The 15,330-nt window shown below is 40.4% G+C and overlaps 1 protein-coding gene across 4 annotated transcripts in view; it reads left to right on the top strand.

The window, feature by feature from the left end:
- HOOK3 (hook microtubule tethering protein 3) overlaps positions 1–15,330 on the top strand; it is a 104,530-nt gene that overhangs the window by 2,388 nt on the left and 86,812 nt on the right. For all 4 annotated transcript variants that reach the window (XM_069776764.1, XM_069776765.1, XM_069776762.1 and 1 more), the window contains exon 2: positions 13,565–13,650. In XM_069776764.1, coding sequence (XP_069632865.1) covers positions 13,565–13,650 — 86 coding nt within the window. The remainder of the gene's footprint in view (positions 1–13,564; positions 13,651–15,330) is intronic.

The raw sequence follows: 15,330 nt of genomic DNA, 5'->3' as shown, positions 1-15,330 counted from the left end.
TGAGCAGCAAACTTTACTGTTACCATTGAAAATAATCTGCACTTTCTTAGAAAAGCTAAATCATTGAAAAAAATTACTTTGGCACATAAAGCTGTCCTGGAGAAGCAGACATAAAAATGGAAAGCTTAGAGAGAGAAAAATTGCAGCAACAGAAAAAGTCTTGTGGCATTGACCATCTGTAGGAATTATTACTCATCCATATGCTCATGTTTGAGCAGTAGTTAGTATTTATAATCTTTGGTCCTGAAACTATACCTATCCAGTGGAGCCTTGTCCTGTCTGTAGTAATAGCCCATGCAGATCCCTTTACATTTCTAACCTTTGCACCCCCTCAGATACTGAGTTAATCAAGAAACTAGCTGCATCTTTTTTTGGTTAGCAGAAATATTAGTAAATCCTTCTTAAACAGCATTAGAATTAGTCAACATGTTTCTTAGATGAATGTGTGGAGTTCTGGGTTATTTTTACAGTTTCAGTATTTTTGTGTGAATGTGGCTTTGAAACAGACTCAGTAAAAAAAATGAAGAAAGATGGTTTCAGTTTATTCCAGGATATGTGAAACTTGCAAAAGAGGCAATAAAGTTTTTTAGTCCGCAGTAAAACTGGCTGTATAAACAAGATGGTTTTTTTGGCTTGCTTTCGAGTGTCATAATGATTCTTGGGAAACCATTCATTTAGATGGGAGAATACAGCTGGCTTAATTGCAGTTTATGCATACCTGGCGTAGCCGGTGTTTTCTATTATGCCAGAGAGGCCTGCTGTTCTTAAGAACTGGTTTAACCTCCCAGATTGCTTGCTTCACATTCATACAGAAGTACTTGAACTGGTTTGTCTGTGTTTTGAATAGATGCTTTCCACAAGTCTGAGAACCGGTCCAGCTTAAGCTGAGTGTTTGCTGAGATGGATGTAGAGTGAGATGAAACTGCTCCTCCTTTTGCCAGCTCATGATTTTAATGAATGCAAATATCCCTCACGCCTTTTGCCTTGCATGCCTGTGATTCCTGTTCTGTTATCTTTAAGCTGGAGCAAACTGCTTATCTGTGAATATGTTTTGTTTTATTCTTTAATATTTCACCAATGACCCCATTTTTAGCATTACGCTCTAGTGTGGGGTGTAATTGTCAGGTTTTTTACCTCTTCAACAGCATGGTCACATGGGTTCCTGAATCATTTTTGTTCAGGATTTTAAACAGCTGGGAGAGCTTTTGCTTCCTACCACTTTAGCAGGTGACCATGATGTTATTTTGAGGCAGCCAGGGTAGTGGCAACTTGAGTGAAACTGAGGAAAGGACTGGAGCCCAACTACTGACATCTCAAAGCTGATATTTATACTTCAGCAGTGGTTGCAGCCTACTGTAATTGCAGAACTCTTAACTCTACCAAAAATCTCCCAGAAGCCTCTTCTGAGACTATTCTAGGCACTGTGGTATAGTTATCCAAGCTGCACTGCAGCCAAAGCAGCCTAGAAAAAACGTGGCTGTGGGATAAACCTGCAATGATACTAAAATTGTTTCAGCAGATCTAATATAGATTTACAATATCTCTTCTCTTTAAAGCTTATGACTGGTCCACATATGAACACACGGACTTTTTTTTTCTTCTCTCCTTTGTGTGTAGTGTCAGGAGTGCTTTTAAATCAGATATATCACTGAGTCATTTCTTAAAATACGGAGAACTATCAAATGTGCATGTGGCAGTTACACTTTAATACGTCTATATCTGAAATCAGTGTGATGGCTACAGGCTTTTGCTATGTAACCTGAGAAATTTTATCTTTTAACGTAGAACTAAGATGTGATACTGAAAAGATTGCTTAGCATTGGTATGTAAACAGCAGGATTCCTCAAAGAGGTCACTGCTGTCTGGTTATAAGTAGCAGATTGCTGGGGAGATGTCATGAACTTCCTTTCCTTCATTATGATAAATACTTCTTATTTTGCCATGTGCTGCCTCTACCAAGCTGCATCTTGCCTGCTTTCTTCTTCTTCCAACCCTGAATGCCAAAACAGTTTCTGTGGTAGACAGGTTAAAACTTTTATGATAAGTGAGGCTTTTGTAAATGCTGTACAAGGCCCCTGTTTAGGCACACTCCATTTTGAAAGCACCACTCTGGCCATTTATGTGGTATCAATCCTTTGACCTTTCTCCTTTTTGGCTGAAAAATCTTCTCAGTACAGTGTATCTCTGTCTTCTGTGTGGTAGCCTGTCCCCAGCTGGGAGGATTTGCCTGTGGTAGTCTGAAATATGGAGACCATGTGAGCAAGCACTGAAACAGATTTTGATTCTTCAGGAAGGCTGCTTGTAAATGCTTTGTAGGCGCACTTCAGAGAGGATCAAACCTGCTGGAATTTACTAGGAAAGCTGTGTTTTCTCCTACTGTCCAGTTATGTCCTTTTTAGACTGTTCTTGATCCTTGTGCCTCCATGGTCTTAAGTACTCTTCTGGTTTCTTGTAGATTCCAAGATTGTAGGAGACTTGCTAAGCCTGTTTAAACTCTTTCTTCTTTCAATCCTTCATCATTGACCACAAAGTTGTATAGGGTTTCATTTTCTTCTGATGGTATCATCTCATCAGCATCTCTTACCTCTTGAAGAAAACATCAAATTTCAGGAGTGGTTGATGGGGCTGGTGATGACAGCAGGTCAAGAAGATAGTTCTGTTTGAGTATGTTGCTGCTGAGACAGGGGAAAAAACACTGAGCTTGCCAGCAGTCATGGAGCATGGGTTGAGCTATCTGGCAGATCACAGCCCCTATATCTGCTGTGACAGACCAGTAGGCTGAGCAAACTTTTTTATTTTTTATGACCTCTCAGGTAAAGAATTTGTTGTTGCACCCTTTTAGGGGTAGTTGTTCAAGAGTGATATTCTGAGCATATCATTCACTGTGTTTGAAGAAGCTGGGGTGTCTAGCACCATTATTAGGTTATAGGCATTTTTTTGACCTATTGCTGAGAGGTCAAGCAGAGGCAGAAGAACTTCTCTTAAAGATTGTATTGTAGAGCAAGTGATAACAGGCTGATAATGTATGAATATGATAATTAAAGATAATAAGGTATAGTTTGTATGTATTCCTTCCCCCACCTTCTTTTAAGTCAACAACAGGAAGGAAGGCTGAACACAGAGTTTGGCAGTGCAGACATTATTCTTCATGTGTGCATTTTGACAGTGTTAGATTTTCATTCTTTGTGGCCTTGTCCCAAATTCTGCCTTTTTTTCAATTTACTCCTTTCTGAAGAGCTGCTCTATAGCAGTGGTACATTTATAACAATTGCTAGTTCTCTGAAGGAAAAAACCCCACACGTAGATGTGATTCAGTATGTGCTCAATTTCAGCTCCCAGGTCTGCCCCCTCATTTTGGGGGGGGGGGGGGGGGATTGCGAGATGTTGCTTGCGGAAGAAACAGATTTTGCTGCTGAGAACTGTGAACCTTGAACAGTATAAAGGAAACAACTTTTCTGTTAGCTTGTTAATCTCAAGGTGGGAGGTGAGGAGAGAAAGCTGTTTCTATCTTTTTGAAATACTTAAACAGTTATTTCAAAGAGATGAAGTCAAATTGTGAATTTTGCACAATTATCTTTGTCTTTCTTACTGCGAGACAGTTTTGAGGCTCTTGAACGGGAAGATAATATTCTGACATTTTATTCTTCCTGGACCATCAAAAGTATTTGCTGCTATGTGTTGGACTTCTGTAGAGCAGTTGCAGACTTGCAAGTTGTGGAGCAGGAGAAGGAGAAGAAAAGCGGCCCAAGACTCAATTGCACTTGCTGCTATCGGCTTTCTTGGCTGAGCTGAGGTCTCTTGAGTACTGTGATAGTTTAGAAAGACTTAACTAACTTTGGTTTGCCTGCAGCTTCAGAGCCTAAGTCCAGGGTTGCTTAATCAAATTGATTTGCAAGTCCTAGTCATTCATTAAAAAAAAAAACCAAACCCAGTGAGGTTATTGGCCACACAGCAACTAACACTAGCACAAGGTTAAGGCAGGAATGCTTGGCTGGAAGTGAGGGGAAGAGGGTAGTAGCATCTTTCTTGCAGCTTTTGATGCCAACAGCCTGGCAGGTCCTGCCACGCAGGAAAGGGAAAGGAATTAACGCCTTCCCCAGCCTACTGGTAGTGGTTTCCTCCCCTGCAGAGTATGCATGTGCTGTTTTCATGGCTGCCTTACTTTGCCAGATGTGATTTAGTCATTCCTATGAGTTAGTGCTTCTTGTCTGGGGCAATGAACAAGAGACAGCATGGAGGGAGGAGGAGGGTTTTGGTGGAGGCAAAAGCTCTCTAAGGTTAAAGGTGGAGGGAGTCCAGCCAGCACTCCGTTTCTGCATGTGGCAGGCAAAAGCTTCTGAATGATTACGAAGCTGGAGCTGTGTTTCAGTGGACTAGCTGGGGCCACAAAAGGATGGCAGCCTTTCAAAAGGAGCGCACAGGAAGTGTTTTTGGAGTGGTGCATGTAGTGGAGCAAGTATTGCACAAAAAGGTGAATTGTAAATCTGATGATAATATGCTTCAGCCGTAGAATTCGTAGGGCTCTTTCATGCCCTGTAGCTGCAAGCTTCTTTGCAAGTGTACACTACACTGGAAGTGTAGTGCTTTGTGTCCTCTGTGGAAGTCCCGTTGACTGTTTGGACCTAAATCTGTCAGGGTGGCTAGGTTGAGATACTTAAGGTAAACAAGTGGGTATTCACACCCCATGTGATGTATGTTTTGGGGGCATTAGATCTGGGAAATGAGCATCTGTATTTTATTCATTGCAGAGTTGCAAAGTATTAAATGGGTTATAGCCCTTTCTGCATTCCTGGATTGCATAAGATAAACCTTTGAGTGAACTTGTTTGCCATGGCAGCAAGGTATCCATAGTTTTACTTTCAGGACAAGATTAAGTAGAAATAAGTTTGTGTTTAACTGCAACAGAGGTTATGGTGGCTTTATCAATGCTACTGCCCCTTTGGTGGTTAGAAAAAAAACCATCAGGACTTGATCATCCAGCATGATTCAGCTGATTTTATTTTATGGACAATGCCAAAAGATTGCCTGTTCCATGGTGGCTCCTGTCTTCCTTAAGGAATCATGAAACTTGGTCAGCCTCTGAAAAATCTTGTTCTGCTTATCTACACAGTCTCGATGAAGTTCAGGAAAATGTTTGCTGTAATATAAATCCTGGAAATGGAGAAGACTTGAACAGCAAGATATGCTAAATTTAGTGGTGTGCTATACATCTGCGTTACCAGTTCTAGAATCTGTTAAGTCTGAAATTCTTAGCCTGATGAAAACTCACTGCCAACTCTCTTGGAATCCTATATTTTAGCTGCTAAGTCTTTCTTATTCTTGTGATCCTGTGAAAGACTGTTTCCACACTGATCAGAAAGTTTGTGCAGATGATATTTCAGTAGAGCTTACTGCTCTTGGATTCATCTTCTCTGCCTTTGGGGGAGAGTTCTTTATTCCGCCTGTCAATAGACAGTACTTTTCATCCAAATTATAGCTGCAAGAGGGTGGAGTTGTGGGCTTTAAATAGTTATTGTTCTTTTTCTGTGTTTTGCAAGGGCAAAGCTGTCATCTATGTTCACTTTTTTTAAGTAATATTAGAAATATGTATGAATTTGGACTACTAGTATGCAGAGTTTTTCTGACTAACCACTAGCTGAGGAGTTAGTGGACTTTGCTTTGCTTTATACCATCTTCAGAAGCTGTGCCTTGCTGCCTGTTCTTTGTCTTAGTATGAATCAATTTGGGCACATTTGCCTAGTGCTATTTAGGTTTCTAGTAGCCTAGCAGTCTTCATTCAGGACAAAAAGAATTTTGCTCTTTTGTTCGTTGAGCACTGTTCTGCTATTTGTATTTAACACCTGCTGTTAGAGAACAGTTCCATTATCCTCCTTTGGTGAAACTTCATGCATCCCAGTTCTGTGGGTTGCATTATAATCTAGGCTTCTGTAAATCAAAGAGTGCTGAAGATGGAAGATATCCTACACTTCCTATGTTTAAAGTGACATCACTGTAACTATGTTATATATGTCAACTCTGGGTAATAGAGATGGAAATTTTTGCACTGTGATCAGCAGAGAAAGCCAGTGGTTCACCTCTTGTAAACCCTGCCATTTGTGTTTTCTTCCATGAGAAGATGTTTCTAGTCTTAAAAGGCACTGTTTTGGGTTTCTAAAGTTCATTGGTGCTTGGTGGAGTGTGAATGTGTGTATCCTATAAATGTGGGTGTATTGAGGTAGCGTTTGGCAGTTTTGCACTTATTAATAGCTTGTATGTTGAGAAAAGAAGAGCAAGCATCAATGGTAGCTATTACTTTTAAACAAAACATGATCAAGTAGATGAAAGCTTGGAAAGAACTGTTGGTTTACAGTACTGTGTTAGGCGTTCCTATTATATATCCTATTTTCATTTTATCTTCATCAGAAATGCTGTGTAGTATTCTCTTTCATCAGCTGGCTCATCTGGCTTTCAACTGAAAACAAGAATACATTCGTTTTCTCCCCAGGAGTTGGTAGATTAGCTTGTCTTCTCATGGATGTTTCTGGAGTTGTTAAACCAAACATCATTCAGTCTTGAGACTCTGTTCATTGTATCTTAATGATGTGTCATACTTGAACACTTCAGTTAGCAGCAGTTTAGTGGCAGTGCCAAGATAGTGCAGTAATAACTGGTTTGTGGTGTCATGGTGCTCTCATTTCACAGTTCTTTAGGAAGTCAAGGTATCTTTTCTACTTTCTGCACTGTGTTTCTGCAAAGGAAGTATTTAATCTTTGGAAAACTTAAACTATGAATGAAATAATTTGATTGAGACCTTTCATGTCTTTGACCTATTCAAGTATTTGGGGTCAAACGCAGTATATATAAAATGAGAAGGAAATTACTAAAAATAATGTTAAACTCCTTCTCCCTGAAAGAATCCCCACCCTGGCCAGTAATGTAAAGACCTTGCCATTTTGTTGTTTGGCTAATTGAGTGCCTAACATTACAGCTGGATTGCAAAGTAACTCTTGAGATTTTAATGATGAAAGTCTGACAGCCTAAAAATCAGCCAAAACATCTGGAAATTCAAATCATGGAATAAAACTGTTGCTTGTTGGAGAGCCTGGATCCGTGTTTGCTTCATGCAGTCTGCTGCTGTCTTGGAAAGCATGAGAAAATAGCTTATGGCATGACTATCCAAGCAGAAGATAGCACTGCTACCAACTGGGAGGAGAAGAGTGGTGAAGAAACCTTAAAGTTGTCCAGAAGCACAGGATCTGGTTATAGGATAGGAATCCAGTTCTCTTTGTGGCAGGTCTGGCTCAATAGAAGAATTTGGCATCTGAGGAAGAACAACTTCCTGTATCACATCATTAGCTTACCATCCTGAAAAAAATTAATGGTCTGGTTTCCTCCAGGCATTGAAGCTGAGTGAAATTTGTTTTAGTGGGATTCTTGCAGATGTCATATGTAATATTGGGTAAATGTATGAGGACAGAAGTATCCAACAGTCCTTAATCTTCTCTGCCACTTTGCTCTTTCAAGTGTTCTTGCTAATGGCTTGAGTAGTGATTTGCATCCAACCCAGTGAGGCTGGTTTCTTTCTTGTTTTTACTCTTTTTAGCCACTTCTCCCTGTCTTAGCTGTGTGATCTGTTTCTTCTGTGGTGATACAGTATTGTTCTAGGCTCTACATGGCAGCTAGTTGTAAGCTTGCATAGTCAGTTCCAAAAATGTAGGGAAATAATGGGTAAATAATTCTAAAGGATCATTTATAAGTTGGGGAGTACTTTGATAAATAACTAATTGGAAAGTGGGCATTACCTTTTGTTGTGTTTGTGCATAAGGTAACCAGTCACACAGTGTTTTATCTGCTAAGAACTTCTAATAAAGATTTCAGGTATTTTATTACAAAAGAATACATAAAAGGTCTATTGTGCAACTGCACCAGCAATAAAAACCAAGCTATGTATATAATCACTGTGCAAAGAGCAGGTCTTTCATTAACTCTTAGTGTTGAGAAGGGAAAGGTGCTGGGGAGGTTTTTGGTTTTGTGGGTTTTTTTCCTTGTCTTTTTGGAGGAAGGCTGTTGGGGTGTTTTGGGTTTTCTTCTGTTTGTTTGGGTTTTTTTTGTTTGTTTTTTGTTTTCCTCCAGCTTCATGGGATGCTAAATTCCCCACCACAACTTTTATCCTGGTCTTCAGCTACTGTCTTTGAGAACTGAGTGTTTTTCCAATTCTGACCTTCATATAATGAGTATTTTTCATGCCTTCTATCCCTTGTAGCTAACAAATCCTCACTAGTCATATAGTAATCTGGAACTGTAACTCAGATTTTCTAAGGTTCTGAATTCTTGCAGCAATTTAGTCCCCAGTGATAGCCTCCTTCACATTGAAACAGTCACCTGCTACTCCTTATTTTAAGGTTTGTATAAAAATTGACAGCTCATGTTCATGGCTGTGTGAGTCAGAGGTCTGGATTAATACTTAATAAAATCAGAGAACCCTTTTCTCCCATTATGTGATAGTTGATGGAAGGTGTGAAGGCCTACTAGAGCTAGTGATTGAGCCAAGTGGCTGGTGGGGTTTTCTTCCCTTTTTTCTCCAGACTCTTGTCTGATAGAATCATAGAACAGTTTGGGTTGGAAGGGACCTTTAAAGGTCATCTGGCCTAACCTGCCTGAAATGAGCAGGGACATCTTCAACTAGATCAGGTTGCTCAGAGCCCTGTCCAGCCTGACCTTGAAGGTTTCCAGGGATGGGGCATCTACCACCTCTCTGGGCAACCTCTTCCAGTGTTTCACCACCCTCATATTAAAAAATGTCTTCCTTATGTAGTCTGGATCTACCCTCTTTCAGTTTAAAACCATTACACCTTGTCCTATCGCAACAGGCCCTACTAAAAAGTCTGTCCCCTCCCCATCTTTCTTATAAGCCCCATTTAAGTATTGAAAGGCCACAATAAGGTCTTTCTGGAGCCTTCTCTTCTCCAGGCTGAACAACCCCAACTCTCAGCCTTTCCTCATAGGAGAGGTGTTCCATCCCTCTGACCATTTTTGTGGCCCTCCTCTGGACCCGCTCCAACAGGTCCATGTCTTTCCTGTGCTGAGGACTCCAGAGCTGGGGTCCCACTAGAGCGGAGGAGAGGGGGAGAATCATGTCCCTCAACCTTCTGGTCATGCTTATTTTGATGCAGCCCAGGATATGGCTGGCTTTCTGGACTGCAAGTGCACATTGCTGGCTCACATTCAGCTTTTCATCCACCAGTACCCCCAAGTCCTTCTCTGCAGGGCTGCTCACAAACCCTTTCATTCCCCAGCCTGTATGGGTACCAGGGCTTGCCATGACCCAGCTGCAGGACCTTGCACGTGGCCTTGTTGAACCTAAGAGGTTCACATGGGTCCACTTCTTGAGCTTGTCCAGGTCCTTCTGGATGGCATCCTGTCCCTCAGGCATGATGGCAAGGCTCCACATAGTGGTACAAGAAGTGGGAAAAAAAAAGAATCGTAACAGGGAATGGGAATTAATTTACAGCTCTGGGCAGCTAACGATGGGGGCAGTATTACAAACACTCGAGAAGTAGGAGCAGTTGCAGCAGGATGAGAGAGAAGTCTTCCGGGAGGAGACACATCACAATGCACAGGAAGGGCAGTGTTTTAACAGCTGTTATTGAATAGCTGTTTAGAGGCACACACAGAAAAATATTTACTTCTTTGCCTCCACAGATGGATTCTGCTTCTGCATTGCCACATTATTATTGTTCTTCTCCTTCCTGAACTCTACTGTTCCTTAAAGTGGTTTAGTGTTTTGTAGAACTATCTGAGAATATAGTATAGGAGTTTAACTTTTAACTAAATAAATTAGTAAAGCTGTTTTATGTAGGTTTTTTTTGCAAGAAAATTTGTTGCTTTCGTATCTCTGAAGGATTTGAAAAAGATACAGTTCCTTTAAGAGTTGAATAAATGTTTTGTAGCAGAAATTTGACACCTTAATTGAAATATTATGCTGTGTATTCCTTTCCTATGCAAGCAAAGACATTTATTACAAAAATTAAATGTATGTGAAGAATCAAGTAATATAATGAGGTTTAGTCTTTCTTTAAGTCTTCAGACTGGTTACCTGAGCCTTAATGATAGTTTTGACCTTTTCTTGTGTATGAAGTATGGGGGAAGTATGATGATAAAATTAGTTACAAAAGAGCAGAGAGTATGCATCTTGTTTCTCTGTGTCACAGAAATAGGCTTAGCAACCTTTCTTCCTCTATCAGTGTCATGGTATCTCCTACATACACTTTTGTTTAGTCAAGGAGGTGTTTCATACATCAAGATACAAAATGGATTTTTAAAAATCTGATTAATTTGCAATCTGTTTGAAGACCTCCTTAATGTTGGTATTGCTTACTTGAAAAGAGCATTTCATTTTGTCTATTTTTGAAAAATCGTAATAGTAGTAGTTGTTAAGTGATTTTTTGATTTGGCTATTGTGCAGCAAAGTAATTTAAATACTCATTATTTAAGTACAATATGCAGAATTAGAAACAAGTTTTCATTGTCTATGCTTGAGAATTTTATTGTTGTAGCATCTTGAACTTCTTCAAGCATAAGCGTCCATGTTGTCATTACAGGGTTTTTTTGCTAGGAAGTGCTATTTCCTGTTTAATGTGTTGCTGAGTTTGTGGATTCAGACTCGATTGTCTCTGTATTCCTTCAACAGTATTGCCACAATTCAGAGGTCGTAGGTAAATTCAATTTTCTGGTGAAACACAGCAATTTGATGTTATATCCTGTGATGTGGTGGTTTTCGTGTGTGTGTCGGGGGCGGGTTCCCACTGACCCACCCCGATTTTCACCTAGTGTCTTGGCGATCTATGATGGCTTCTTGATTCTCTGGAGAAATGAGGAGCTGTGTTTTCTGGGTAGCTCAGACCAAGCTATAGGAAAATCTACTGAATCTGACATGTAGAAGTCACTTCTGCCTGTTTTGTGTGCCACACAGTAACTTGTTCTTGTACTCTTGGAAGACGGACATCATTCAGGACTCTTTGCTGGTCACTGTTGAACTTGCTCAGCAAACATGCTCTGATAGCTGGTTTGTGGGGGTTTTTTTGTTGTTGTTGTTTTTGGGTTTTTTTGGCACTTTGTGGACATCATTGCTGGTTTTTTTTTGTAACTGAGTGCTAGGTTTTTTTTCCTTCCAGAGTAAAGGAAAGAAAGGAACATTCACCTAGGTACTTGTTTTCCAAATTAATGTTAAATGGTGTTGCCAGAGTCCTTATGTGACATTCCAAAGTTGTTATGAGAATCTGGATATCGTGCTCTTGATTTTTTTGAGAGCCTTTTCTTCAAAAAAGGACCTGCAGAATTTCCCACTGTTATGTATCTTACAATAAAAGACAATTCATATATCTAGAGGGCATTTATTGGGAAATGGCTTGGACCAGTATTAGTGTTTCAAATGCCACTAAAGCATGAATGGTTGTACATTATGTTCAGAAAAAAAATGGTTGATATATCTAACATTTATGTAGCCTGAAGTTGCAAGCTGTCTTGTAGGCTTTCTTATCCATGGTGCATATGAGTAGTGCTTCCTACAAATCATAGAATCATTTAGGTTGGAAAAGACCTTCAAGATCATTGAGTCCAACCATCATCCATGCCCACTAAACCATGTTATGGAGTGCCCCATCTATGCGCTTTTTGAATGCCTCCAGGGATGGTGACTCAACCACTTCCCTGGGCAGCCTATATTCCAATGTCTAACAACCCTCTCAGTAAAGAAGTTTTTCCTAATATCTAACCTAAATCTTCCTTGCCGCAACTTGAGGCTATTTCTCGTCCTATCTCCAGCCATCTGACAGAAGAGACCAGCACCCACCTCACTACAACCCCCCTTCAGTTAGTTGTAGAGAGTGATAAGGTCTCCCCTCAGCCTCCTTTTCTCCAGTCTAAACAGCCCCAGCTCCCTCAGCTGTTCCTTATAAGACTTATGCTCCAGGCCCCTCACCAGCTTGGTTGCCCTTCTCTGGACACGCTCCAGCACCTCAATGTCTTTCCTGTAGTGAGGGGCCCAAAACCAAACACAGTACTCAAGGTGCAGCTTCACCAGTGCCAAATACAGGGGAACAATCACTTCCCTGCTCCTGCTGGCCACACTATTTCTGATACAGGCCTGGATGCCGTTGGCCTTCGTGGCCACCTGGGCACACTGCGGGCTCATATTCAGCCGGCTGTCAACCAGCACCCCCAGGTCTTTCTCTGCCGGGCAGCTTTCCAGCCACTCTTCCCCAAGCCTGTAGCACTGCTTGGGGTTGCTGTGACCAAAGTGCAGGACCTGGCACTTGGCCTTATTGAACTTCATACAACTGGCCTCAGCCCATCAATCCAGCCTGTCCAGATCTCTCTGTAGAGCAAATAAACCCAGGAGGGGTTTCCCTAGGAGGAGGATAACAGCAGAGAGCATTAGGCAGATACCCTCCAAATGACATGTCATCAAAACTGTTTTCACAAAACTCATCTGCATCCTTTTAAAAGAATGTTCATTTAAAGTAAATGATCAAATAACTTAGACCAGTTGAAAAGACTGTGCTGAAGTAGAAAGGCTGTTTTCCACACCAAGGGAGGAAGTGAGAAAAGAGCTTTGCCTTGTATGTTTGTATGTTTGCTGATATGGTAGGGGGCGGGTTTCAGATAGCCTGTATGCTATATGCATGAAAATGGAGTTGATGAATAGAAGCCGTACAGAATTTATGTCTATTGATGAGTGGCTTTTTAAGAGATTATTCTTGCTCCTGCATGATCTAGAACATTGGACAACATCCTCAGAAAATTAACCTTAGGTTGGTCTGAGTAAGTGTGTTCAGTGTGCAGTCTGTGGAGGGGAATTTGTTATGAACTAACTCATCATTAGTCTTAAGTAATTCTGTTATCAAACAGCTAGGTCCTATGGTCCTTGCCATTCCCCTTCAGAACAGCAGCATTTTCAAATCTTAGCTTCCATCTGAAGACCAGAGGCGTGCCATTATATGGACCTTACTGGCTGTCACTATGTTAATAAAATACCCTGAAGTATTCAGAACACTAGTAGTATGTAGATCCACTAGAGCTTAGCAGCATTGTGCTGTCCTCTTCCATCTGATAGTAGGGAATAGTTAAGTCTGGACTATGTATGTCCCTTATGTTTGATCTTCTGGTTGTGGGGAGCCTATGAGAGTTTTGAGCTATCAGTGTTACCTCCAAATGCTGAGTTTCTTACATATGTTCATTGAGAGAGAGTACTTGAATTTACACTCCAGAAGCACTTGAGTGGGAGAACAGCAGGCCCAGTGACATTCCAAATTAGAAAATGCTGTGGAAAATTTGACTTTTGGAGAATGTACTGGTGTTGTTTGTAGCAAAGTTTACAAGTTTCTGAAAATAAAGATGCTAAGCCCTGTGAGTAGTTAATTTCCTTGATTGCTATTAAATCTAAAGCTTCTTAAATCCTAACTTGTACACTAAACATGTGGGGTTTACTCTGTTCTATTTGCTATTTGGTAGCATTTTTCTTTTTACTTTTGAAAGTCTCTTGACATTAAAGTAGAAGAAGATAACCTTTTCCTTTCTTCTGCAGATCCAGACATTTAATGTTGAGGCACCATGCCAGACTGTGGAAGATTTAACGAATGGGGTTGTGATGGCACAGGTTCTTCAAAAAATGTAAGAAATTATTTAATGAATTAAATACACACAGTTCCATTGTCTATACATTTTTCTGTATCTAAGTGTATTTTAGTTCGAACTTGGCTGGAATTCCATAAGGATATGGCTTTTCCTATGCTTAGACAGTACTTTAATCTGGAACATGACTAATATGGGGGGTTTTTTCTGTAGTTTTCAGATAACTATCTTAAATGCAAAAAAAGTAAATAAAGTTTTGTTTTAGGGAGGTATTTGTTCAAGTGTGAGCTTACTGCAAAGTAAGTTGGATTAAAACTAAGCTTACAAATTCAAACTTTCTTAAAAAGTTGGAACCAGTGCAGGGTAAGGTGTTGGGCCCTGATCATTGTTGCAAACTACAGTCACTGTATCAGTAATGTTAGAATTAGTTTTGTGCAATAAAACTTCTGTGATAAACTGAATGGAACTGTCAATTTAGTTGTTTGCAAAGATACTATGTTCTTTACAGTAAGTGAAGGAATAATAGCTGCTACACTAGATAATGGTTTTGTTCTTTTGAACTTTAAGATCAAATAGGGTAAAATGCATTAGTGCAACATCTCAGTGTAATCTGGAATGTTTCTGGGGACTACAGATATGCATCTGAAAGGTAGCTATATGCAGAATTACCTGTTTTCACAGAAAAACAACTTTTTATTGTTCATTAGAAACTTAAGCAGCATTTACTAAAGTCAGCAGTCCAATGGAGCATGCCAGTTCCTACAGACCTGTTTTTTTTTTGTTTTTTTTTTTTTTTAAAAAGGATACACTTTATTCCTTTTAACATGAAGAGGGTACTGTCTTGAGTGTAAATGCAGAATAAAATGTTTTCTGTGTAATTTGTTGAAAATGAAGACTGGACAGGGACAGAATAGATATGAACAGTTTTCCGTTAGAGTTCTTATGGTTTGCATCAAAGAATTGTAGAGTAGTTGAGGTTGAAAGGCACCTCTGGAGTGTTTAATCCAACTCACCTGCTCAAAACAGAATCTGCTGGAGCAAGTTCCCCTAGGATTGTATCCAGTCAGATTTTGAGCATATGGAAGGATAGAGACTCCACAGCCCCTCTGGGCTACTTGTTCCAGTATTCAATTGCCCTCACAGTTTAAAAACAGAACATCCCCCCCCGCCCCCAACAAAACAGAAAGCTGGGGACAGTTTTTTCTCTGTGTTCAGGTGGAAGTACTTGTCTTTAAGTTTGTGCCCACTGCTGTCCTGGTTTCATCTGGGATAGAGTTAATTGTCTTCCTAGTAGCTGGTACAGTGCTATGTTTTGAGTTCAGTATGAGAATGTTGGTAACACTGTTTTTAGTTGTTGCTAAGTAATATTTAGTCTAAAGTCAAGGCTTTTTCAGCTTCTCACGCCCAGCCAGCGAGAAAGCTGGAGGGGCACAAGAAGTTGGCACAGGACACAGCCAGGGCAGCTGACCCAAGGTGGCCAACAGGGTATTCCATGCCATGTGATGTCACATCTAGTATATAAACTGGGGGGAGTGGGAGCGGGGGGGGATCGCCGCTCGGGGACTAACTGGGCGTCTATCGGCGGGTGGTGAGCAATTGCACTGTGCAGCGTTTGTATATTCCAGTCCTTTTATCATTACTGCTATCACTTTATTAGTGTTATCATTATCATAATTAGTTTCTTCTTTTCTGTTCTATTAAACTGTTCTTATCTCAACC

This window comes from Haliaeetus albicilla, chromosome Z (genome assembly GCF_947461875.1).
Source record: "Haliaeetus albicilla chromosome Z, bHalAlb1.1, whole genome shotgun sequence".
Classification (NCBI taxonomy): Eukaryota; Metazoa; Chordata; class Aves; order Accipitriformes; family Accipitridae; genus Haliaeetus; species Haliaeetus albicilla.
Note: the sequence above shows the minus strand (reverse complement) of the source record. Positions and strands in the feature narration are given on the sequence as shown.